The sequence below is a fragment of the Schistocerca serialis genome, chromosome 1 (assembly GCF_023864345.2).
Source record: "Schistocerca serialis cubense isolate TAMUIC-IGC-003099 chromosome 1, iqSchSeri2.2, whole genome shotgun sequence".
NCBI lineage: Eukaryota > Metazoa > Arthropoda > Insecta > Orthoptera > Acrididae > Schistocerca > Schistocerca serialis.
In genome coordinates, this window is record NC_064638.1 from 670,866,082 (window position 1) to 670,891,804 (window position 25,723).

General features: G+C 43.5%; 1 protein-coding gene across 1 annotated transcript in view; it reads right to left on the bottom strand.

Moving 5' to 3' along the window:
- Positions 1–867: 867 nt before the first annotated feature.
- The window catches only part of LOC126423035 (atherin-like), a 32,473-nt gene continuing 7,617 nt past the window's right edge, over positions 868–25,723 (bottom strand). The window contains exon 3 of the mRNA XM_050087247.1: positions 868–926. Within this exon, the coding sequence (XP_049943204.1) occupies positions 868–926 (59 nt within the window). The remainder of the gene's footprint in view (positions 927–25,723) is intronic.

Here is a 25,723-nt window from a genome sequence, read left to right on the forward strand (position 1 = left end):
CCTCTCAACAGATACCCCTCCGTCGTAGTTGTACCTATGGTACGGCTATCTGTATCGCTGAGGCACACATGCCTCCCACCAGCGGCAAGGTCCATGGTTCATGTTTTTTTTTTCTATAAATGAAAATATATGGTTCCAGTAACCTTTTCAAGTGTCAAACATCTGTGATATTTCATGCAGACGAAGCGATGAATAAAAACTTGTACAAAGGCCACGGTTCGAACGCAGGTATCCTGCTCAGTTGGCAGATGCTCTAACCACTAAGCCATCCTGCCACAGTGGCTTTGCACAAACACACAGAATACCCTAGCATATCTCCCTGGTCACTCCAAATTCCCCTTCACATCTCAGCACGCTTGGTATTCCACCTAAACTCGAACAGCACTGCAGAGGCTCTCCAACCGTATTGAAACAGCACTTCAGCGCCTCAGCCACTGTGCCAGGATGGCGCAGTGATTGGGGCGTCTGCGTACTGAGTAGAAGACCACGGTTTGAATCCCGTCCTTGGGTACAAATTTTCATTCGTCGCTTCATTCTTAATCTATATAATAGGTCTTTGACATTTGAAAAGGTCTCTGGCGCCATACAGTTTCATCTTAAAGCACCTATGCCTGGATTTCAGCCTGGTTTTCCCGCTTCGTTCGATGATGAGGTGCTATTCCAGTAGAGTTGGAGAGCCTCTGTAATGATGTTCGAGTTCAGGGGGCATAATAAGTTGGCTGAGGCGTGAATAGGAATTTGGATTGAGGAGGGAGGCGCGCTAGGGTAGTCCACTGTATCTGGTCGCTGTAGTGGTTAACAAACTTGCTAGTGAGCAGGAGACCCGCGTTCGAATCCCAGCCTTGGTACAAAAATCCATTTGTCGCTTCAGTCGGCATGTATTTTTTGGACAGCTTGAATCTCATCACGTCTCGGATTTACAGTACCTGTGACAATTAAAATATTTATCACTCAGATACAAACATTGCAGATAGTCCCTTTATACACCAACAATCATGTCTTTTACTTACATTAGAGCAAAATTGTTTGTATCGCAGGGACGCATGCTACATTTTCAGCATTACATAAAAGTAGCGCCAAGGAATTTAATGATTTTTCAGTTTCACCTTCTTTTTGGTACAGAACCAGCCATCCCTTTTTAATATATCATGAAGTGTCTGTTAACAGTTCTCTCATAGCTGTAATATGTATGTTTAGCGACTAGTTTCGAAAATGGTTCGAATGGCTCTGAGCACTATCGGATTTAACATCTGAGGTCATCAGTCCCCTATACTTATAACTACTTAAACCTAACTGACCTAAGGACATCACACACATCCATGCCCGAGGCAGAATTCGAACCTGCGGCCGTAACAGCAGCGCGGTTCCGGACTGAAGCGCCTAGAACCGCTCGGACACAGTGGCTGGCAACTAGTTTCGACCCAACAATTCTCAAAATTGACCCAATGAGGCTGCGCTGAAAGTCCCTGATCTTAGCAACTAACATCAAAAGTATGTATTGCCAGTTTGATATTCGTTATTAAGATCAAGCATTTTCCGCACAGCCTCAGTATTTTAGGCTTGAGAATAAACCAGCTGGTTCGAAACGAGTGGCCAAACACATGTATTCCAACTGTGACATATCTGTTAATAAAAGCTTCATGAAACGTAGTAAGTATACATGCTAATCTGTCATGCCTATTATTATTACAATTTTGTGTCTTTTGTGGCCCCAAATTTTCCCCTTCCCAAGGGGAAGGGAATAAAGAAAGATGAAAGACATACAGTACTACTCATTCCGCCACACGAAGGAAAAATGGTCTGTTTCTGTGCAAACGGAATAACAACTCCGTTGTTTCTGCAGCTTCAAATAGAATTGATGTGCACCCAGTATATTTTCAGTGGTGAAGAAAACACATTGAAGTTCCTCTACACTCCATTCTGACAAAATACAACAAGCACACTGATGGAACTGATCGAATAGATCAAGCATGAATCATTGCAGAATAAATATCAGTAACAGGAAATGTTAGTCGATTATTTTCAGTTTATTAGTGGGTTTCACTGTATGCAACGTCTGGATACTCTATCACAGCCGGCCGTTGTGGCCGAGCGGTTCTAGACGCTTTAGTCTGGAACCGAGCGATCGCTACGGTCGCAGGTTCGAATCCTGCCTCGGGCATGGATGTGTGTGATGTCCTTAAGTTAGTTAGGTTTAAGTAGTTCTACGTTCCAGGGGACTGATGGCCTCAGATGTTAAGTCCCAGAGTGCTCAGAGCCATTTGAACCATTTTTGAAGTCTACCACAACAATGAAAATTCAGTCTGTCATTTATTGTCGAAGATTTGTGCAGTTATACTTGAAAAATTATGTGTCGCCACGGAAAAGACCTCGTCGAACCCCGCACTCCAGTACTGTAGTAGATGCGGTCCGGTTTCATGAAACGAGCCACCTAAGTGTGAAAATACAGGAGCTGAAAAGGAGACCGCAAGACATCAAAGTACCCAATGCAAGAACTGTGAAGCTGGACAGTGCTGAATGGGCATCCCAAACACTCGAACAGTATTCAAGAATGGCTGACATCAGTGTTGTACATAACGTGATCGTTCCATCTTTGCAAAGTCGCGTCTAGATTTTTTTCTACGTGACTATGTCAAGCAGCTCGCTATTAATGCTGTATTCTAAGATAACGTTTTTTTTTTTCTACTCATATGCATTAAGTTACATTTCTCCACATTTAGAGCAGGCTGCCATTCATTACACTAACTAGAAATTTTGTCTAAGTCATCTTGTATCCTCCTACAGCCACACAATGACGATACTTACCCATACACTACAGTGCCAAGAACAAATAGTCGCAGATTTCTGCTCACCCTGACCGTCTGTTAATTTATATATCCAGAAAATAAGGGCGGTCCTATCGCACAGCCCTGGCGCACTCCTGACGACCCTAGCATCTGACGAACACTCGCCGTGGAGGACAACATACCGGGTTCGGTTACTTAAGAAGTCTTCGAACCACTCACATAGCTGGGAACCTACTCCGCATGTTCGTACCTTCTTTAACAGTCTCCGTTGGAGCACTGCGTCAAACGGTTATCGGAAATCTAAGAATATGGAATCTGCCTGTTGCTCTTCATCCATGGTTCGTGAGGAAAAGGGCAAGCTGAGTTTCGCATACGTGATGCTTTCTAAATCAGTGCTGATTCTGGTACGAAATCTTTTCCATGTTATGAAAATTTGTTACATTCGAATTCAGAATATTTTCATGAAACCTGCAGCAAATCGATGTGAGCGTATTCGTTTGTAATTTTGAGTGCCCGTCCTTTTAACCTTCTTATACACAGGAGTCACCTACGCTTTTTTCCAGTCGCTTTATACTCTGTGCTGGTTGAAAGATTCGTGTTAAATGCAAGCTAAGTAAGGGGCCTGTGCCGTAAATAGAACTGGGTTTCCATTCGGACCTGACGACTCATTTGTTTCCAACTCTTTCAGTTGTTTCTCTACGCGAGCGGGGCCGTATTACTATGTCCTCGATACGGGAGTCTGAGTGACGATCAAACGACGGTTTGTTTGTACTATCCTCCCGCGAGAATGATTTCTTAAATGGGAAATTTAAACCATCAGCTTTCCTTTTGCTGTCTGCTTTTGCCACATCATACTGATCAACGAGTGACTGGATAGAAGTCTTCAAACCATTTAGGGATTATACGTAGGCCCCTAATTCTTTCGGCTTCTCGGCAAAGTCTTACGTTAAGATATAACGATAGTAGTTCGTGTTCTCTAACCGCTTCGATCTTGTTAGATACGCACGAATTACTACTAATTCTCCCCTGTCGATATTTGCCGTCTTTCCTTTCCTTTTCTTTTTTTTTTTATACCCCGGTGGACTTTTACGTCTCTCATCCAGTTGCTCAACACATACTACTCCAGAGCGCGATGTACAATCAGTTTAAACTGTGTCCGTAATTCCTCTACATCCATCGTACTAGAACTTCCAGCAAAAGTATCCTCCTAGCCTCCTTGATTCGTCTATTAAGTTCAGTAACCATCGTCGCTATTTTGACTTTATTATCACTAAACCTCTATGCACTGGCACTATCGATAAGGTCAAGCATAGAAGGTCTAAAATATTTCAATTGCGTGTCGGCTGTTGAACTAGCTGATCAACATGGTTTTCCCGAAACATGCTCAAAAGTACTTCAGACGACTAAGTGTCGGTGTAACCTCCTGTGAACCCGTAACCATCCGAATCTATATTCTGTAGATTAAAGCTGCTACCAGCTAATGTTGCATGATCTAAATATCCCCGCGGTGTTGGGCGTTGATTTTCTTCGAATGACTCCAAAACTGTCACGGCGGAATCGGGTGGCCGGTGAAAATATCCGATAGTTGAGCTCCCCTATCTCACGGTGTGAAATAACGAGCATTTCACTCATATTTAAGTATATGACCGGAATACTCAGCCTTCAGGAATTGTGAAACGAACCCTGTCGTCCAGGACCGTGTGCAACAAAGAGCGCAGATCCGCTACGAGATGGGAAAATTCACAGTTGTCTCTTGTGCTGAATGAGGCCTAAGCATCGGAGTGTGCGAGTGAGACAGACGAGAACCTACGTCACAGGGAAACCCCGTAGAAGCTGTTTGAGTGTTGAATATCGCGGAACTAACATCGACCATAAAGCGAAACATTTATGAAAACTATTTCTTCTGCAGTAATCCAGGGAATGAAGCCACAGTAATTTTAATCTACCATCCTTCATTAATTTTCATGGTGATCCCAATAAAGCTTGAATATTGATCATATCTATAACAGTTTAGGATTTACTGTTAAAGTGAAATTAACAAGTTTTGTACCAAAGACCTGAATGCCAAAACCTGAACGCTTTGGAAGATCTTAAAGATCGACATTTCATGTAAAAGCGCATCATTAAAATGACAAATGTTGTAAATATAAACTCTGTAAATTTAAAGTCTGTAAATTAATCAGCAAGCGCATTGGTGCAAGGCTACTGGCCATGGCATTCAAAGCTAAGAAGGAAATTGTATTGGTTTCATGTAAAAGAATGTAACTTTTATTGTGTAATGGATGTTATTATTACTTTCTTTAGAACGTGAAGGTGGTCAAGCTTTCATTATTTAAATATGTTAAAATGTAAAATAATGTAGAATAAGCTGTAGCCAATCGGATGGACGGCTTCAGGAAACGGAACTGCACTAATCAGTTGAGCGAGGATGTTCGGGGAGCGGGAAACGCGGCCGGGGACGGGTAGAGGGACAGTGCTGCTGGAGACGCGAAAGCGGACGTACGGTCTTTAGGCAGCTAGGTAGTGAAACGACTTAGAAAATATTGTGCTATCGCGGGACTTAGTCTCCGAGCGGTGAGCAGCCGAGCGCCTGGTGTGAACTCTTTAACTTTTCGCTTAGTCAAGGAGGCGGAGTATCGTACTTGTAATTCGCGATGCGATTGTGAATGATCGAACTGTGTCAAATGTATATGCGCTCGAGTGTAATAGAATTATAAATACGACCACTTTCGCTATTAGTTTGCTTTCTGAATAAACATTATTCTAACCAATTCGCAACTGTGTGACCTACATCATTTATGGGTCGCTCCCGATATTATCATTACTGTCGTTACGCGTTATATTAACATTGTATGGTTCATACAATTTCGTAAACTTGCCATCAGCCAGACAATTTAACCAAAGGGCCACAAGTGTCTAATTTAGAGCATGTATCGCGACACCATCGGTTCAACCCCTAGACGAGTCTGAGCCAAGACATTTCGACGAAGAGGAACCGCATGTGAGCCGTAACATCTTTGGGATGTCAGTTCGCAATTGGGGGCTCGTCCGGTATAGTAATTTGGAAAGAATTAGTTGCGGAATAAGAACCTTGCAAAGTTTTGGAACAGGAATGGATTTTGGAAAGTGTTAGTTGAGGAAGTGTTAGTTGCAGTACCACAGCAGAGGCTAAGAGATCTTCAGCCTCGGCTTAAACTGCGACATCGGCATCAATACCATGGCAGAAGGATCCAGCACTACAAAGATAAGTACCTGCGCTGATAGCGAAATTACGTATGATTATGTAGTTCAATCGCCAATAATAGACGTCGCTAATATTAAGCAGTCGACCAATTTGTGTGGGTCCGAAAATACTAGCGAGCCGCTTAACCCGAAGTCGGAGCGGGAGAGCGTGGTCGGCGATGAATTTAGTAGGACAAATAGCCAGAAATCAGGCAAGGGAGATGAATTTGGGGGAGACATGATGCAATTTATGCAAATGATAAGAGGATTGGGATCCAAAATTTATTCTGTTAAAACCGATATGGGTGACGTAAATTTAAAAACTGATTCGGTTCAATGCAAAATGGCTTCGGCTGTGAAAGACGAAGTACGTAATATTGCTAGTGGAATTGAGGAATTGACAGACGGAAAATTGTAAACCATTCGGCATGAAATGGGCAAAATTTCTGATGAAGTTGGGATACTTGACTCTAAGGTAGATAAAAGCGGAAAAAATTTTGAGTGATAAGGTGAAGAAGTTGCAGGCAGCATAAGAAATTGTATGAGTATGCAAGATGCTCTGATGGCTGAGGCGACAGAGGCTATTGGCAAATTATGCGTTCGAATAGATAAAGGGGAGAAAGAAGTAGATAAAATAAAGGAACAAGTAGAATCTGCCATTAAAATAGAAAATGGTGAAGTTAAAAAGCAAATCAATGAAATAAAAAGCGAATTGAATCCTTTAGCTGCACATCAAACCCCTTCCGTGATCAGTTTTCCGTGGATGAGCTCGGGAACTGTCAAATGTTTTGGAGACGACGGGAAATATCACCCAGTAAATTTTCTAGCAGGATGCAGAGACGGTTTTATAAGGGAAATGTCCGACGAGGCGGAGATAAAATTCATGAAAAGACGTTTGGAAGGTGAGCCGCAGTCGTGGGCAAATATACACAGTGATATGTTCGCTACCTACGAAATATCTGAAAGCAGTTTCCTGAACAAGTTCTGGAGTGAGGCGAAGCAAACGCGACTCCAAAATGAGTTTCTGAACGGGCCAACATTTAAATACGGGAACGGATCGATGCGAGAATTTCGTAAACGTGAACTTCCGAGATTAATGCATGTGAAACGTCCGCTGAGAAAGCTTACTGAAATTACGACGTTGAAAAGTCGGTTACCGAAAAATTTGCAGTGGGATCTAGTGCACGCTCCTAACAACTCAATAGACGAATTTTTTGACTTTGTAGAAAAATTAGAACGGGCGCTGAAATTTAAAGCGCAAAGTAAGCAAACGAATAGTTTTCAGAGTGGAAATCATAACTACAGTCCAAGTAACTAGTATGAAAGACATCCGGAAAGCTATCAACGGAACGCAAACAACAGTTTCGATAAGGGAAACGGTAACAGGAACACATCCAAAGATAAATTTCAAAGTGGTAATGGGAACAGAAACTTTCATGACAGGGACCGACACCAACAACATAGATTTCAGGGACCGGTACTTGGTGAAATGAATTAGCGCGATGGGAGATTGGAAAACAGTTTCTCCGCATCTCAGATCCGGAGATGGCAGAATAAACCGGCGATGAATAGGACGCGAGTAAACGGAAATGTGATAGGTGTCAATAAATCGGCAGAAATGCGTCAGAATTTTGAAATGAAATTAGTAAGAGATGAGAATCAAATAGGTGAATTTTCATATGATATCGTACGTAAAAGGTCTAATCCTAAAATAATGAAAGATAATGATAAAGGCGATGACGACGATTTAGGGCTAAATGATTTGTTTTACAAATGTGAGACGAAAGAGTGTGTTAATGTTAATACAATGAAAGATTCTATGTGCCAAAAGGAGGCTGAGTTGGAACTGAGTTTGGTGGAGTTAGATGGTATTGAAAATCCTAAAGAAAATCCTAAAGAGGTACTAACCAGCGGTAACGATTATAGTGATGAAGGTGATGATGTTCCAGATGACATTGTGACGGCGAAAATTGTTAAGGAGGTTAATAAGGGCGGTGTATCATTAATCTCGTCAGCTGTTGTTGAATTTTTGTATGTATCGGCGGATATTGGTGAATTATTTTTGAAGGAAGATAGTAATGATATTTTACCTGCTGAAATTACGAAAGTTGAAGCTGCTAGTATTGATACCTCAGAGGAAGAAATCTGTGCGTATCTTCCTAATAATGGAGGTGAACCCGAAAGTCTGGATGGATCTGTGGACCTTGAATGTTTGTTTGAGAATGAACGTGGATCTGAATTTTATGTGCGATCTGAAATTAATGTGGCGCAGGAACCTGTAGGAGAGGAAAAGGTATTATGCTCAGGTTTAAATCAAAACACAGCGGAATTAAATGGTACTGCTGATTTTGAAATTGCACGCCGCTGTAGCTACAATTTAGGTGATGTAAATGCAGAGGATGAACGATTCTTATATTGGTGATTTGTCGACGGAGGTAAATGAGGTTTTATGTAGCGAGTTGTATGATGTGTCGGCGGCTGTTGAAAGTTAAAAAAGTAATGCTTTATTTCATGATAATGATGTTGTAGCTACTCATGTCGATAATTTTAAGGGACAATACAGTGAGTTTGATTCTAATATAGAAAGTGATATTTGGACAGAATGGTATCTTACGATGGAATGTGATTTTATTGTAACTGATTGGCGATGGCATGGTAGAACATTACGATCGTTATTGCCTAATTTGTGGACTCGAGAGAAGTTTAAGATAGCGAGAGGTCTGTAAGGGAGAAAAAATGAAATTGGGGCGATCAAGCATTTAATGAATTATTTTGCGACGAGTACAAATTGAGGGGTAATTTGCATTGTTTTTTCAGTATTTATTGTAGCTTGTTTGTTGTTTCGACGCATAGGGATTTCTTGGGCACAAGCTCTGTGCAGTTAGAAAGAGATCCTTGGAACGCACATTTGGGTGCGAGGAGATTGGAGAACTCATTTACTTGTGAACGGTATCAAGTCAAAAATCAGCGCACAGTATGCATATCCACTACTGGTCATTAAAATTGCTACACCACGAAGATGACGTGCTACAGACGCGAAATTTAACCGACAGGAAGAAGATGCTGTGATATGCTTAGCTTTTCAGGGTATTCACACAAGGTTGGCGCCGATAGCGACAACTACAACGTGCTGACATGAGGAAAGTTTCCAACCGATTTCTGATACACAAACAGCAGTTGACCGGCGTTGCCTGGTAAAACGTTCTTGTGATGCCTCGTGGAAGGAGGAGAAATGCGTACCATCACGTTTCCGACTTCGATAAAGGTCGGATTATAGCTTATCGCGATTGTGGTTTATCGTATAGCGACATTGCTGCTCGCGTTGGTCGAAATCCAATGACTGTTAGCAGAATATGGAATCGGTGGGTTCAGGAGGGTGATACGGAACGCCGTGCTGGATCCCAAAGGTCTCGTAGCAGTCGAGATGACAGGCATCTTATCCGCATGGCTGTAACGGATCGTGCAGCCACGTCTCGATCCCTGAGTCAACAGATGGGGACGTTTGCAAGACAACAACCATCTGCATGAACAGTTCGATGACGTTTGCAACTCGGAGACCATGGCTGCGGTTACCCTTGTCGCTGCATCACAGACAGGAGCGCCTGCGATGGTGTACTCAACGACGAACCTGGGTGCACGAATGGCAAAACGTAATTTTTTCGGATGAATCCAGGTTCTGTTTACAGCATCATGATGGTCGCATCCGTGTTTGGCGACATCGCGGTGAACGCACATTGGAAGCGTGTATTCGTCATCGCCATACTGGCGTATCACAGGGCGTGATGGTATGGGCTGCCATTAGTTACAAATCTCGGTCACCTCTTGTTCGCATTGGCGGCACTTTGAACAGTGGACGTTACATTTCAGATGTGTAACGACCCGTGGCTCTACCCTTCATTCGATCCCTGAGAAACCCTACATTTGAGCAGGATAATGCACGACCGCATGTTGCAGGTCCTGTACGGGCCTTTCTCGATACAGAAAATGTTCGACTGCTGCCCTGGCCAGCACATTCTCCAGATCCCTCACCAACTGAAAACGTCTGGTCAATGGTGGCCGAGCAACTGCCTCGTCACAATACGCCAGTCACTACTCTTGATGAACTGTGGTATCTTGTTGAAGCAGTATGGGCAGCTGTACCTGTACATACCATCCAAGCTCTGTTTGACTCATTGCTCAGGCGTATCAAGGCCGTTATTACGGCCAGAGGTGGTTGTTCTGGGTACTGATTTCTCAGGATCTATGCACCCAAATTGCTTGAAAATGTAATCAAATGTTAGTTCTAGTATAATATATTTGTCCAATGAATACCCGTTTATCATCTGCATTTCTTCTTGGTGTAGCAATTTTAATGGCCAGTAATGTAAATTAGGTTTTTGGGGCATATAAGGGATTTATTTACGTGTATGTATGTGTCAGGCTTACGTTTTGGGATGATTTTACGTTCGTTGTAATTTCCAAATTGTAAGTTATGGTCTCGGAAATTTGGGCGGAGAAATTTGGAAAATGAAAATTAATAATGCTTACCTAGGAAGACAGATTTTTGTTTATCTACTTATCTGAGAATATTTGGGGGAATAATTTTTGTTACATGCAGTATCGATTTGTGTACGCAGCTTCACTGCACGGAATTAAACGAGGGGTCAGATTTGTTCATGTTTGTTGTTAGTTTTGGGTCTAAGGGAGGTATTTAAATTAAAAGAAAATATTAATTTGTCGATGAAGTCGATTGGAAATCTGTCGTGAGATGCATGTCTCTAGTGGGAATTTACGAGCATTTTGCAAACGCTGTAAATCAATTGTTTACTGTGTAGTTTAGATCTGTTTGTATCGATTCCACTGGGGAAGCGTTTATTGCAGATCCTAGGCCGTTTCGAAAAGCATTTATTTTCTGGTATCAACGCCTAGACGAGTTTGAGCCAAGACATTTCGACGAAGAGGAAGCGCATGTGAGCCCGAACATCTTTGGGATGTTAACTCGCAATGGTCAGACTCAGTTTCGACCGCGATAGACAATACTTTTGTCAACTGCAATGAACACTCCACTTGCTAGGGTCTAATCTGTGTTTTCCATATACGTTCCACGCCTCGCTAAATGATTCAGACCTTTCTACTTCGGATTTTGGCCAGCGCTCGGTTCCGAGAATTATTTGAGCGTGACGATTTTCCCGGAGGCCAGTAAATTCAGGAATTTTGTTAATAATTTACTGACACTATTCTGTTAAAATTTTGATAGCCGAAGCATCTTTTCTTTGTAGTCTACTTGCATTCCGGAGCTAGGCCACCACCTCCGCCAATGGCTCGCAGAGTTGAGGATCGCCTCAGAACCCAAGCGGCACTGGATTTTTTTCTGGCCCTAGACGGTGTGTGCCTAAGGAGCTGTGCAACACAGCTAACATTAAATCTTCTGCCCAGACCCTGCGGAAGGAGTGGCCACATATCCACGCGCAAGGTGAGTGAACGAGGCCACACGGACAGCTTCCAACTGACGAACTGTCTCTGGCGACGCGAACGTGTTACCGCCCGCCATTCACCCTGCAGTGATGGCGGATACTCGCGTCGAGTACATTGCAAGGTACCTCGGCAGCAGAGTCCGTGGACGAAACAAGCTCTACCTGAGGTGTCACGTGCGACGCACCAGATGCACCGCCACAGCTACACCTCGAGACAGCAGCCTGAAGACGACTGGCTGTGTCCAAAAGCGTCGTCAGCTGGTCGCGAACTGCGGCCAGATCCTCCTGCGTCCGCAAAAACCATGCACACACCCTGTCCATCCTAGTACTACTGACTTGACAATTAACTAAAAACTCACACAGAGAAAGCAAAATACGGAACTCGCTACCCTCCCTATGTGTCACCAACGGAGGCTGACACCTTACTGTAGCTGGCTGTTCAAAAGAAACGACAATTGTGCTACAGACTGCGCGAATCTACACTTCCCAGTTACTAAAACGCGAGGTTGCATGTCTTAAATCAAAAAACGCGCAAGGAATTTAAAAATTAAACTCAGAAAAAAAAACAGGAAAAGATAAATACGTTATTTGCAGCTCTGTTGGCAAGTCACAGGCGGCGTCTGATATCTGACTAGCTACAGTTCTGCCTTTTGTTTACTTAGTCCAACATCACGTACTAAAGCATTTAAATCTGCATGTGCTAACACGTGTTGTATTGAACTACTACATGTATATCTCTCAGGAAATGTTATTTCTTCATTGACATACAACTCAGTGTCACTCTCGATTACTGCATCTATTCGCCTTGATGGGGTGGAAGACTTTTAGATCGTGGCACCGGCCTTCTTGAGCAGTGCTGATCGAGAAATCAACTCAGTGGCAAAGGCTGAACGTTGTACACTGAAGAGCCAAAGATACTGGTACACCTGCCCAATATCCTAAAGGGCCCCAGCGAGCACGCCGAAGTGCCGCAACACGACGTGGCATGGACTCGACTAACGTCCGAAGTAGTGCTGGAGGGAATTTACACCTTGAATCCTGAAGAGCTGCCCATAAATCGGTAAGAGTATGAGGGGGTGGATATCTTTTCTGAATAACACGGTTCAAGGCGTCCCAGATATGCTCAATAATGTTCATGTCCGGGGAGTTTGGTGGCCATAGGAAGCATTTAAACTCAGAAAAGTGTTCCTGGAGCCACTTTGTAGCAATTCTGGCTGTGTGGCGTGTCGCATTGCCCTGCTGGAATTGCCAAGTCCGTCGGACATGAATGGATAAGGTGATCAGACAGGATGCTTACGTACGTGTTACCTGTCAGAGTCGTATCTAGACGTATCAGGGGTCCCATACCACTCCAACTGCACGCGCGCCACACCATTACAGAGACTCCACCACCTTGAATAGTCCCCTTCTGACATGCAAGGTCCATGGATTCATGAGGAGGTCTCCATCCCCCTACACGTCCATCCACTCAATACAATTTAAAGCCAGACATGTTTCCAGTTATCAGCAGTCCAATGTCGGTGTTGATGGGCCCAGGCGAGGCGTAAAGCTTAGTCTCTTGGAGTCAACAAAGGCACACGAGGGAGCCTTCGGCTTCGAAAGCCCATACGGATGATGTTTCGTTTAATGAGTCGCAAGCTGACAGATGTTGAGAGCCCAGCATTGAAATCTGCAGCAATTACTGGAAGGCTTGCGCTTCTGTCACGCTGAACGATTCTCTTTAGTCGTCGTTGGTCCCGTTCTTGCGGGATCTTTCTCCGGCCACAACTATGTAGATTTGATGTTTATCGGATTCCTGATATTCACGGTACACTCGTGAAATGATCGTATGGGAAAATCACCACTTCATCGTTATCTCGGAGTTGCTGTATCCCATCACTCGGTGCCAACCATAACTCACGTTCAAACTCACTTAAATCTTGATAACCTGCCATTGCAGCAGCAGTAACCGAGCCAACAACTGCGCCAGACACTTGTCTTATATAGGCTTTGCCGACCGCAGCGCCTTATTCTGCCTGTTTACATCTTTCTGTATTTGAATACGCATGCCTATAGTAGTTTCTTTGGGGCTTCAGTGTATTACTGCTAAAAGTGCGTCCTTGACAAGCCAAATTTTTCGCATGCTCTATCAAGAAAGTGCCTCCGGCTGTGAAGAGAAAACCGCATGCAACTTTTCAACACACGTATTCATACGACAGTCCAGTTACTTCGGTAGAGTTACATGGTGTTAATAATTTTTGCAACTAGTTAACAGCGTTCGCAGTCAGGGGCGCTCGCGATCGCTCAGGTTTCGGCTCGTCATGCAAGACACATCACACGTATATGACCGCCCCCCCCCCCCCCCCTCATCTGAAATGCCTCACGGTACTTGGCCACTATTGCAAACCGCGCTGCGGCATCACTTGTTGCCTCTCACTACTGGAGTGTTTGTTTGGATGAGTTCATTTATTATAGCTGGAGCCTTCACTTGTTTGTTGTCGCGGATGTCATGTGCGAAGGAATATCTTTATGCAAACCACAGCCACTCGGGTGACAGCGCACCTGCAGCGGAGCGGACGTAGGGCCAACATTCGAAATGAAGTTCAGTGGTCTGTCAGCGCCATGCCAATGGCCTGTTTATCGTCACGTGCTGACGTCAGATTTTATAGTCCATTGACAGGTCTACGACACGTCCATTTCTCGTCGGCCCACGTCTTCCACACAAGCATCACTGTAATAACTTTACGTGACGTACGGGCTGCAATTCCAGAAGACGACAAATCAGGTTCGCTTAGGCTGACCGCTCCACATATGGCAAATTACATAACTTGGCCATATGGTTCTAATGAGGCACAGAGATTTCTCTAAAAACGTTTAAAGCTGGCAAGCAACGATACGCCTATTCATTCCTACTATAACTCCCGTATAGCATTCCTGACAATAAATCGTTTAATTTAAAAGGGACGCGTGTCATATCTCGCAGCAATGTAAAACGTTTCTTTGAATCCCTTATGAGCTTCATTTTCTCGTCGTGTTGCAACACCCACAGCCAATAATATTGAGCGTGAAGCCAAATTGAATTAGTTACCTACATGAATAGATATTCTCCACTAGCCACTTTGCAGTACAAAGTGTAGAATATTTTGGACCTAAATTAGACAATCTCAGACCAAATTCGCATTTGTAGTGATACAAAAACAGTTGCCTGCATACCTCCGCGCACGCCTTAATTTTTCTCACCTTATTCTTACGATCTCTGCACGAGATATACGAGGTATATTCGTAAAGCACGACAATTTTGTAATTTCTCGTGTAGTGCTACTCTGATTCGCGCGACTTTTTCGTTGTGCGTTGGTAAATCTACTCATATTAGCCATACCGGATAATTAGTCCGTTGTCAGCCGTCAAAAAGGTTACATATGCTTTGGTAGTATCGGCGATTATTTATTTTGTATAAAATGAATCTGAGAATTTATATCAGGTTTTGTTATACGAACGAAAAAAAGCACAGCAGAGTTTTTGAGGTGTTAAATATCTCTTTTTTAGTGAGCCTGATATAATTAAAACAAAGATTTACGAGGTGTAAGCATTTCGAAGAAATCCGTGAAGATGCTGAAGATGGCGAGCGCACTGGATACCTCAGCACATCGCCACCCTGTGAAACGGCGAAAAAAATTAAAGGAATGATTATATACGATCGTCGAATCACAAACAGGGAAGTTGCTGATGTTGACTTATCAACTGGCTCAATATTGAAATTTTTTTGAGTGATTTGGGTATGAAAACGTTTGACAGCAAAATCGATTCAAAAATCATCGCCGGCCGGAGTGGCCGAGCGGTTCTAGGCGCTTCAGTCTGGAACCGCGCGACCGCTACGGTCGCAGGTTCGAATCCTGCCTCGGGCATGGATGTGTATGATGTCCTTACGATAGTTAGGTTTAAGTAGTTCTAAGTTCTAGCGGACTGATGACTTCAGATGTGAAGTCCCATAGTGCTCAGAGCCATTTGAACCAACCAAAAATCATCTTTGAACTTCGGACAAAAATAACGTCGAATTCAAGTTGCTCAGAAGTCGCTATGTGAACTCAGCAACAATGCAGAACTGTTGAAACATGTCATAATAGATGACAAAACTTGGGTTAATGGATGTGACGTCGAAACTAGGACTCAGTCGTCCCAGATGAAACGTTCTGGATCGCCAAGACAGAAAATAGTTCGACAAGTGCTATGATACGTGAAGGTTAAGCTCGCTGTAGTCCGTTTTTATCGACACAGTGCACCACGAGCTTTTGCCGCGTTGTCGAACGATCGGTAAAGAATAGGGGAGAGTAATGTACCTAGAGGACAGCGGACTGGAGACCGTCGTAAGCAGTTGGCGCCATCTCCCAGAGTTTTAGTTGTTGCTAGACATGAGGTTGTGTTTTGTGCGGCATTTGTAAATAGTTCGAGTGCTACTCATTTAATTGCTGTATAATATATTAGAACTATTTGAAATATATTGTTAATTCGTCGCTACCGAATTTTATGACAGGTAAAATCCTACATTTTTGAACGTTGTTATACATATAAGTCATATAAGGCAGAAGGGATAGGTAACATTCCATCAGAATTGCTAAAATCATTGAATGAAGTGGCAACGCCGGCCGGGGTGGCCGAGCGGTTCTAGGTGCTACAGCCTGGAACCGCGCGACCGCTACGTACGCAGGTTCGAATCCTGCCTCGGGCATGGATGTGTGTGATGTCCTTAAGTTAGTTAGGTTTAAGTAGTTCTAAGTTCTAGGGGACTGATGACCTCAGAAGTTAAGTCCCCATTGTGCTCAGAGCTATTTGAACCATTTTTGAAGTGGCAACAAATCGACTATTCAAGTTGGTGTGCAGAATATATGAGTCTGGAGATATACCATCTGACTTTCGGAAAAACGTCATCCATAGATTTACGAAGATTGCAAGAGCCGACGAGTGCGAGAATTATCGCACAATCAGCTTAACAGCTCATGCATCCAAGTTGCTGAGAAGAATAAAGTACAGAAGAAAGGAAAAGATAACTGAGGATGTGTCAGTTTGGCTTTAGGAAAGGTAAAGGCACCAGAGAGGCAGTTCTGACGTTGCGGTTGATAATGGAAGCAAGACTAAAGAAAAATCAAGACACGTTCATAGGATTTGTCGACAGGGAAAAAGTTCATCAAGGCACTGTTGGTCCAGAGATTGTCCCACTCCTCAACGGCGATTCGGTGTAGATCCCTCAGAGTGGTTGGTGAGTCCCGTCGTCCATAAACAGCCCTTTTTAATCTATGGGTTCAAATGGCTCTGAGCACTATGGGACTCAACTGCTGAGGTCATTAGTCCCCTAGAACTTAGAACTAGTTAAACCTAACTAACCTAAGGACATCACAAACATCCATGCCCAAGGCAGGATTCGAACCTGCGACCGTAGTGGTCTTGCGGTTCCAGACTGCAGCGCCTTTAACCGCACGGCCACTTCGGCCGGCTTTTTAATCTATCTCAGGCATGTTCGATAGGGTTCATGTCTGGATAACATGCTGGCCACTCTAGTCGAGCGATGTCGTTATCCTGGAGAAAGCTATTCACAAGATGTGTACGATGGGGGCGTCCACGAAGACCAATGCCTCGCCAATATGCTGCCGATATGGTGGCAAAGTCGGACGGAGGATGGCATTCATATTTCGTACAACCATTACGGCGCCTTCCATGACCACCAGCGGCGTACGTCGGCCCCACATCATGCCACCCCAAAACAGCAGGGAACCTCCACCATGCTGCTCTCGCTGGACAGTGTGTCTAATGCGTTAACCTTGATCAGGTTGCCTCCAAACACGTCTCTGGCGATTGTCTGGTTGAAGGCATATGCGACACTCATCGGTGAGGAGAACGTGATGCCAACCCTGAGCGGTCCATTTGGCATGTTGTTGGGGCCATCTGTACCGCGCTGCATGGTGTCGTGGTTGCAAAGATGGACCTATGATGACGTTGCTGTCACGGTTCCTACGAGCTATAATCCGTACGTAGCATCATCCACTGCTGTAGTAGCCCTTGGGCGGACTGCGCGAGGCATGTCATCGATAGTTCCTGTCTCTCTGTATCTTCTCCACCTCCGAACAACGTCGCTTTGGTTCACTCCGAGACGCCCGGACACTTCCCTTGTTGAGATCCCTTCCTGGCACAAAGTAACAACGCGGACGCGATCGAACCGCGGTACTGACCGTCTAGGCATGGTTGAACTACAGACAACCAGAGCCGTGTACCTCCTTCCTGATGGAATGACTGGAATTGGTCGGCAGTCGGGCCCCCTCCGTCTAATAGGAGCTGCTCATGCATGGTTCTTTACATCTTTGGGAGGGTTCAGTGACATCTCCGAATAGTCAAAGGGACTGTGCCTGTGATACAAATCCACAGTCAGCGTCTATCGTCAGGAGTTCTGGAATCCGGGATGATCAAAACTTTTTTGAGGTGTGTATATAATACGTACAAGAGCCAAGAAGAAACGATAAGGGTGGAAGACCAATGTACGTTTGGAGCACAACATTGTATGATAGGGGAACATGGCCTTTAGGAAAAGCGAAAAAGAATAGATGGTGCAAATGGCTCTGAGCACTATGGGACTTAACATCTATGGTCATCAGTCCCCTAGAACTTAGAACTACTTAAACCTAACTAACCTAAGGACATCACACAACACCCAGTCATCACGAGGCAGAGAAAATCTCTGACCCCGCCGGGAATCGAACCCGGGAACCCGCGCGTGGGAAGCGAGAATGCTACCGCACGACCACGAGCTGCGGACGGAAAAGAATAGAGTCGAAGCATTTGAGATGCGGTGCTACAGAAGAATATTGAAAATTATGTAGGTTGATAAGGTAAGGAATGAGGAGGTTCTCCGGAGAAGCAGTGAGGAAAGGAATATATGGAAAACACTGACAAGAAGAAGGGGCAGGATGATAGGACATCTGTCAAGTTATCAGGGAATAAATTCCATGGTACTAGGGGGAGCTGTAGATGGTAAACAGCAGAGGAACACAAAGATTGGAATGCATCTAGCAAATAATTGAGGACGTAGGTTGCAAGTACTAATCGGTACTACTCGAAGATGAAAAGGTTGACAGAGGAGAGGAATTCAAGGCGGGCAGGATCAAACCAGTCAGGAGGTTGACTGAAACAAAAACATATAACGTATGGACGGCAAAGGTATACTTCGTAGACCTTGCACCATGTTATAACTGGAAGCAGAACAAGGCTTATTACCAATGAATATAGGATGTTTGCAAATTAACTGAGTTTTGTTAATATCTTAACAGGTTTAGCAGTGGTGAAAATGGAAATTCTTGTTAGTAACCAGTGGCTTCTATTTCAGAATATATTTGACTTGTAAACGGTTTTTGATTATGATTGTGCTTAGTTCTGTGTAGCAGAGTAATAATGTAACAAATGGAGTATTCGAAATATTTTCTCGATTGCAGCGATTTAATATTTCAATAGAACATTTGTTTCTAGATGCATGACCGTACTGTACCTTGAATTTTTTTTTTATTTGCAAAACCCTTAATTTTCTGGAGTAATTTTGTAATTTCTGAAAAACTGCAGCATATAAAAAATGAATGCCATCATTTAAAAACTGAATAAGAAAATATATTAAACTTATGTTATAGAGGTGGCCTAAAATCCTGTAAAGTGTTCCAAGGTGCAAAACTTTTCTCTGCTATTTACAAGGTCAACGTCCTTTGCGTTAAGCAATCTGAAGAAAAGTGCCCGGACGTGTGGCGAACAAATTGATAGGTTTTGCGCCACAATAATGCATCTCATCACAATTCGCTGCTTGTACCTGCATTTTTGTCCAATAACAGTACCAGTATCCACACTGAACAGACAAGATTCCATGTGACTTTTTTCTGTTCCCAAACAATGAAGAATGCCTTAAAGAACTATCATTTTACAAACATAGATGAGATTAAACACGCATTGCTGTGGGTACTAAAAGCGGCTTCAAAAAATCAAGTTGCAGAAGTGTTTCTGGGACTAGAACAATTCTGTCGTAAGTAACACTTGACGGAGACTATTTTGTAGGGGATAACTCTGATCCAAACGAACAAATAAAGTCCTTTCCAAAAAAGAAAAGAAATTTTGTTTTTCTGTTTCGAACATGCCTTGTGCCACGAAGTCAGTAGGTTACACAAACTATCTAGGAGACCTACGTAGGAGACTGATCCTCTAAATCCATAAAACACTTCGCGGGAACTACAGCTTCTTTTTTTCGATCTACGACTACATCTGTACTACGCAAGAAACATTATGCTACGTGGCAGAGGGTTCTTTCTGTATCACTGTCACTTCTCCCAGTTTCCTGTTCCAGTACCGAATGTTGCGTAGGAAGGGCGACTGTTGGCTGGCCTTCGTGAGAGCTCGGATCTCTCTAACCTTGCCTCCATGTTTCGCGAAGTACGCGTAGAACATTCGTTGACTCAATAAGGAACTTCTGCAGTCGGAATTTTAACAGTAAACTACATCACGATGCACAACGCCTCTCTTGTACCATCTTCCGCTGGATAAGTAATTTATAAATCAAATGGACACATGCGGCTAGGCTGTTTTTTAACTTTTTTATTACTTGATAGATTTCGGTACCGCTGGTTCCGTCCTCAGATGCACCGTATTATGTACTATTTTCCGGATCACAGTGGCTGTCAACCCAGTGGAAAATCTGCAAGTTCTACACTCACAATACCACACAAAGTGACGTCTTACAGGTGGTCATGTAGTCTGCAGCCCATCGGTAAGGTGTCACTTTGCACACTTCCATCGGTTGACAGCCACAGTGATCTGTAAAATAATACATAAAATCTATTAGATACGTACAATGAAGAACAGAATTAAAGAATCACTTTTTCTGAACTCCGTAATTGTCTCCCAGTGTAAGTCTGAAATTTGGCCCAATGGTGCCTCTAACGATGAAAAAGCGTAGCGCCCTGCGACATCACCCTCGCTTTCGACGACACTTTAGACAGTAGGGTATCGACACATGCGAATTAAAGGCCAGAGCTGAAGAGTTCATGCTGCGTGTAATGTGGGTTAGTAAGGTCATATTGGCACCAAATTTCACTGCAATTCTGCCCAGCGCCTCCTTGGACGTGTCACACGCTCGGAAGGTCGTCACAGTTCCATCTACCCGCGTTTCACCCCTTCTTTTGACGTCTCTGCGATGGGGCCAGAGCTGCGAAGCTCGGTGTTGAAATCGTGCGGTTTTCTTATGGATGATCGAGGAAACATTTTATATACACCGCCGCTCAAAATCGACGTGAAAAGGCTTTGGCGGTTAGCATATACGACGTCAATGAAACCACCGCTTCCCTTGGGATGTTGATTCCTACACATTTCGGGTCGAAAATGACAGTTTGCGGCGCTGTGAGCAACATGAAGAAAGTCTTAACAAGTGTTGATACTGTTGATATCTCGCTGGCGCTTCACCTCTTCTCTAAGGACATCGTAGCTAGCAGTACTGTTGAACGTGATCTCACCTGTTTGGAGTGCAGTTTGACCACAGCTTCTTCTCCTGTGTACAGCGTGTAACCGGCTCGTTCGCCAGAATTGACGACTCTGGATTTTTCTTGTGGGGATTCGTAAAAGACATTGTTTATAAAGACGGTCCAACTACACCTGAAGATATGCGAGAGAGAATTGTCAGAGCATGCGCTTCGATAAGTGCCGATGTGATAAGGAATACCACTCAATCCATGATAATATGATTGCAGCACCGCATTGATACCAATGGTCATCACATAGAACACCTTCTGTAAATGGACGTTCATGCCACCTTTGTGACCTTCGTTGATCTTAAAAGACCTTACTGTTATACATCATTGGATTCGTCTCGATAGCCGCTATCAGAAAATAAGTACCAAATTATTGCATCCCATTTAAAAAAACAAAGTCGACCTTCATATATTTGACACGACCCCACCTAGCAACAAAAAACCAACGTAATATTATGGCTCCCGTTGTCCCATGCAACATTTGTCCCACAAAATTTTCAGCTACTATCGTACTTTATGAGTTATTCTAGGTGGCAATAGTTAGTGACTCAGTCTGTGTATGCAAGATGGATAAATAAAACTGACACAGAAAATATTTCACGCATTTTAAAACACGCCGCCGAACTTGTTTCGTCTACACCCAGGGCAGATGACATAGGTAGGATTGTCTATCCTAAGCTGTGTGAAGTATTTTCCGTTCAGATTTATTTTGCCCACACTGTGTAATCCGAAAGTTGACGGTCTTGGCGCGTTTCGCTGGAGAAAGTCTGATGCTGTTTCTCTTTTTGTCGCGTATCCTCGGTGCAGTATAACGTAATACACTCATGCTCATAAATTAAGGACAATGCTGATACATGGTGAAACAACGCTCTGGTGGGCGGTTTAAATCACCTCAGGGTATGGCCATGCGGTGCATTTGACCTGCAGTCGTCGCACGGTGGCGCTGGCAGCAGTCCACATACGCAGAGGTGTGTTGGTGCATGTCAAAGTACGGTGCAGAGTGTAAGTGTGCAGACGTTTTCAGACGTGCTAATGGTGACTGTGTGTTGAAAATGGCTCAAAGAACACAAATTGATGACGCTACGAGGGGTAGAATATTAGGGCGACTGGAGTCTGGTCAAACACACCAGGTCGAAGAACGGGCCCTCCGTGTGCCACAAAGTGTGATCTCAGTATTATGGCAACGATTCCAGCAGACAGGAAACATGTCCACGTGCTACAGTACGGGACGTCCACAGTGTACAACACCACAAGAAGGCCAACATCTGACCATCAGCGCCCGCAGACGGCCACGGAGTATTGCTGGTACCCTTGCTCGGGGCCTTACCGCAGCCACTGGAACAGTTGTCTCCAGACACACAGTCTACAGACGACTGAACAGACATTGTTTATTCGCCCGGAGACCTGCAAGATGTATTCCACTGACCCCTGGTCACAGGAGAGCCCGTAAAACCTGGTGTCAAGATCACAGTACATGGTCAATGGAACAGTGGTACCAGATTATGTTAACTGACGAGTCCAGGTATAGTCTGAACAGTGATTCTTGCAGGGTTTTCTTCTGGCGTGAACCAGGAACAAGATACCAACCCTTTAATGTCCTTCAAAGGGACCTGTATGGAGTCGTGGTTTGATGTGTGGGGTGAGATTATGATTGGTGCCCGTACACCCCTGCATGTCTTTGACAGAGGAACTGTCCAGGTGTATCGGGACGTCATTTGCACTAGTATGTCCGCCTTTACAGGGGTGCAGTGGGTCTCACCATCCTCCTGATGGATGATAAAGCACGGCCCCACCGAGCTGCCATCGCGGAGGAGTACCTTGAAACAGAAGATATCAGGGGAATGGAGTGGTCCACCTGTTCTACAGACCTAAACCCCATCGAGCACGTCTGAAATGCTCTCGGTCGGCGTATCGCTGCACGTCTTCAAACCGCTATGACACTTCAGGAGCTCCGACAGGCACTGGTGCAAGAATGGGAGGCTATACCCCAGCAGTTGCTCGACCACCTGATCCAGAGTATGCCAACCCGTTGTGAGGCCTGTGTACATGTGCATGGTTATCATATCCCATACTGATGTCGGGGTACATGTGCAGGAAACAGTGGCGCTTTGTAGCACATGTGGTTATGGACGGTTTTCTCAACTTATCACCAATACCGTGGACTTATAGATCTGTGTCGTGTGTTTTCCCAATGTGCCTATCCTATCAGGGCCAGTTTTGTGTAATGCCACGATGTGTGGCACCACATTCTGCAATTATCCTTAATTTGTGAGCATGGGTGTACATTCTATGAGTCAAATACTATTGAAGCCAACCATTCATATGTCAACTTTTTTCTCTGTATATCCGTTATCAGATGACAAAGTGATGTATCGAAAAAATTTCGGAAATTTGAGAGACAGAAACCGTCGGTTTGCCTGTCTCCTATTGGCAGATGTTATGTGTAACAATAAAGAGTTGTTTCACAGGGCTGTACTTCCTGTAGCTGCGCTAATTCTCTAAAAGAAGTTTTTTTTGTTCACGAATATCATTACTTCTGAGCTTAGAATGTTACTCACAACCCTGGAATAGGAAAACGTAGAAATACCGACGCGTATATCAGAGCATCCGGCCTTTCACCCCTCTTACAAACGGGTGTCACCAATGTTCAGTACTAGTCGCATGATACTAGTCATTACGCTAGATAATCTCGGCTTGAAAACGGTCTAACAGCGCATTGTATTCGATTTAAAGTGTAATTGGAATTCCTCTAGGGCTTGGTGCCTAATTGGTTTAGAGAGTTTCGCTCGTTTATCGGTACGGGGATTGCTTAACTCATTATTATCTATTTGTAAGGTTGGAAGCGGTCGAACGGTGTTGGTGTAGTAGGATTTAATGTGTGAATGCTGAATTTAAATTTTATGTTTGCTGTTTGTGGCCTTTGATTTCAACACCAGAGATTCTGGAGAGATTGGCTGCGAAATTTCGACACTTTTCATCATTTCAGTGCACACATCACGATAGAAACAGAAAATATTCATTATTATAGGTGTCCAAACGTCGGTAAATTTAAGAAGGAGCTACTGGTGAAGATGCCACCTTCGCTACTAAACCTATTCACTATTCTTTATCAACAAAACCCTTCTTTTTCAAGTGCTTTCGTCTTCAAGAAACATTAAATTGAAGAATGAATTCTGATATTTAACACCATATGGTTAAGCAAAGCTTGTAACCTAAAACATATGGCTAGAGTGACTAATACAAAATAGGCGTGGGAACTAAATCACTTCAGGAAATAAATCAAGAATGATCCAAGTGCATATCATAATAAGAGTGTATATTAGGTCTACTCATAATGTAGTAGTGAATGGGCGGTGAAATAAGGTATAATAATATCTTATAGTACAAGCGTAACAGAGTTAGTGTTGAGATTATGATTTAATTTCAGTGTTGGTAGAAATATATACTTATTACATCGTAGCCAACGTATAGATTAAGAGGACATTTTCATAGGGTGCGTGGATCCTTATGTGTGGTACACAAAGCAAAATGAGTAATAGATCGTGTGACCTTGTGGGAAGGTCAGCTAATTTCCACGTTATCAATGAGTTGTGCTCTTACGTTCGAGGAGGAATGAAATCCACTGTTTGTCACGTCTGGTTTCTTGACAAGGGGAACACTAACGGCGTGAGAGCACAGCGTACGTAAACGTCCTTTAGAAATATGTATGTCGATTTTTCGCAATAGTGCTTCCACGCTTTTGTCGGTACTAGTCGCTCAAATTATGAGCTTGGTTTTCCTAACGATTACATCTTTTTTATCTCCTGACACAGGTGTCAGAACAGAGTTCAACATGAATGCGGTAAATGGAAAATCTGTACGAAGGGCTACGAGCCTAGAGGTTCAGCTGCAGCAGATGCGAAGTTTGCTGAAGTCCGTCGTCTGGGAGTTGTACAAATCGAAATCAGAGAGACGTTTCGGTCCGTCTTCCAGAAAAAGCTAGTCCAAAAGCGAAAAAGCAGTTCATATGTAGTGCGAATGGTATGGAGAGATGGTCTGTATTCCCAAACAGAGCCGTACTCCAGTGATCCTAAGCCCCTGGCAGAACTTTCAAAGCTGCCGCCTCCCCTCCCCTCTGTAAAACTATCTTTCTGCATTTTTTCTACGCAAGTTTACCAAATTTTAGAGTTTAGTTAGGGGATTTAATAAAAATATAGCATTATCCAAAACATAACTGAAATTAATTACATGGATGTAAAATACTTCACACAACAAATTTAACATATCATCTCTGTAACTAAATTACAAACGGTATAAACTTCCAAAAAAATTGAAAGCAAAACGGAATGTATATCTTATTGTTTATGGCAGCTACTGGACATTGGTTTTTCAATGGTATATAATAAAGAATAGACGCTTCAAATACGTGGCAACTGTAGATTTCAAAACAGCATACAATTCTATTGATAAAAACATATCACTCAACGTTTCAAAAGAGTCTGAACTATGTAACAAGGCAGCATAAATAATTAAAGCTTCCTTAACCAATACAACAGCAAAAGTAAAATTAATGGATAACAGCGAGAAAATTTTGAAATAACTATGGGAGTAAGACAAGAAAATGGCTTGTCGCCCGTACTTTTTAATTGTGCGTTAGATAAAGAGGTTAGAGAATGGAGGAAAAGTCGTTAATACTAAGGGTATACAAGTAGGAAAAAAGCCAAACAAGATCACTGTAGATTGTCTAGCTCTAACATTTGCA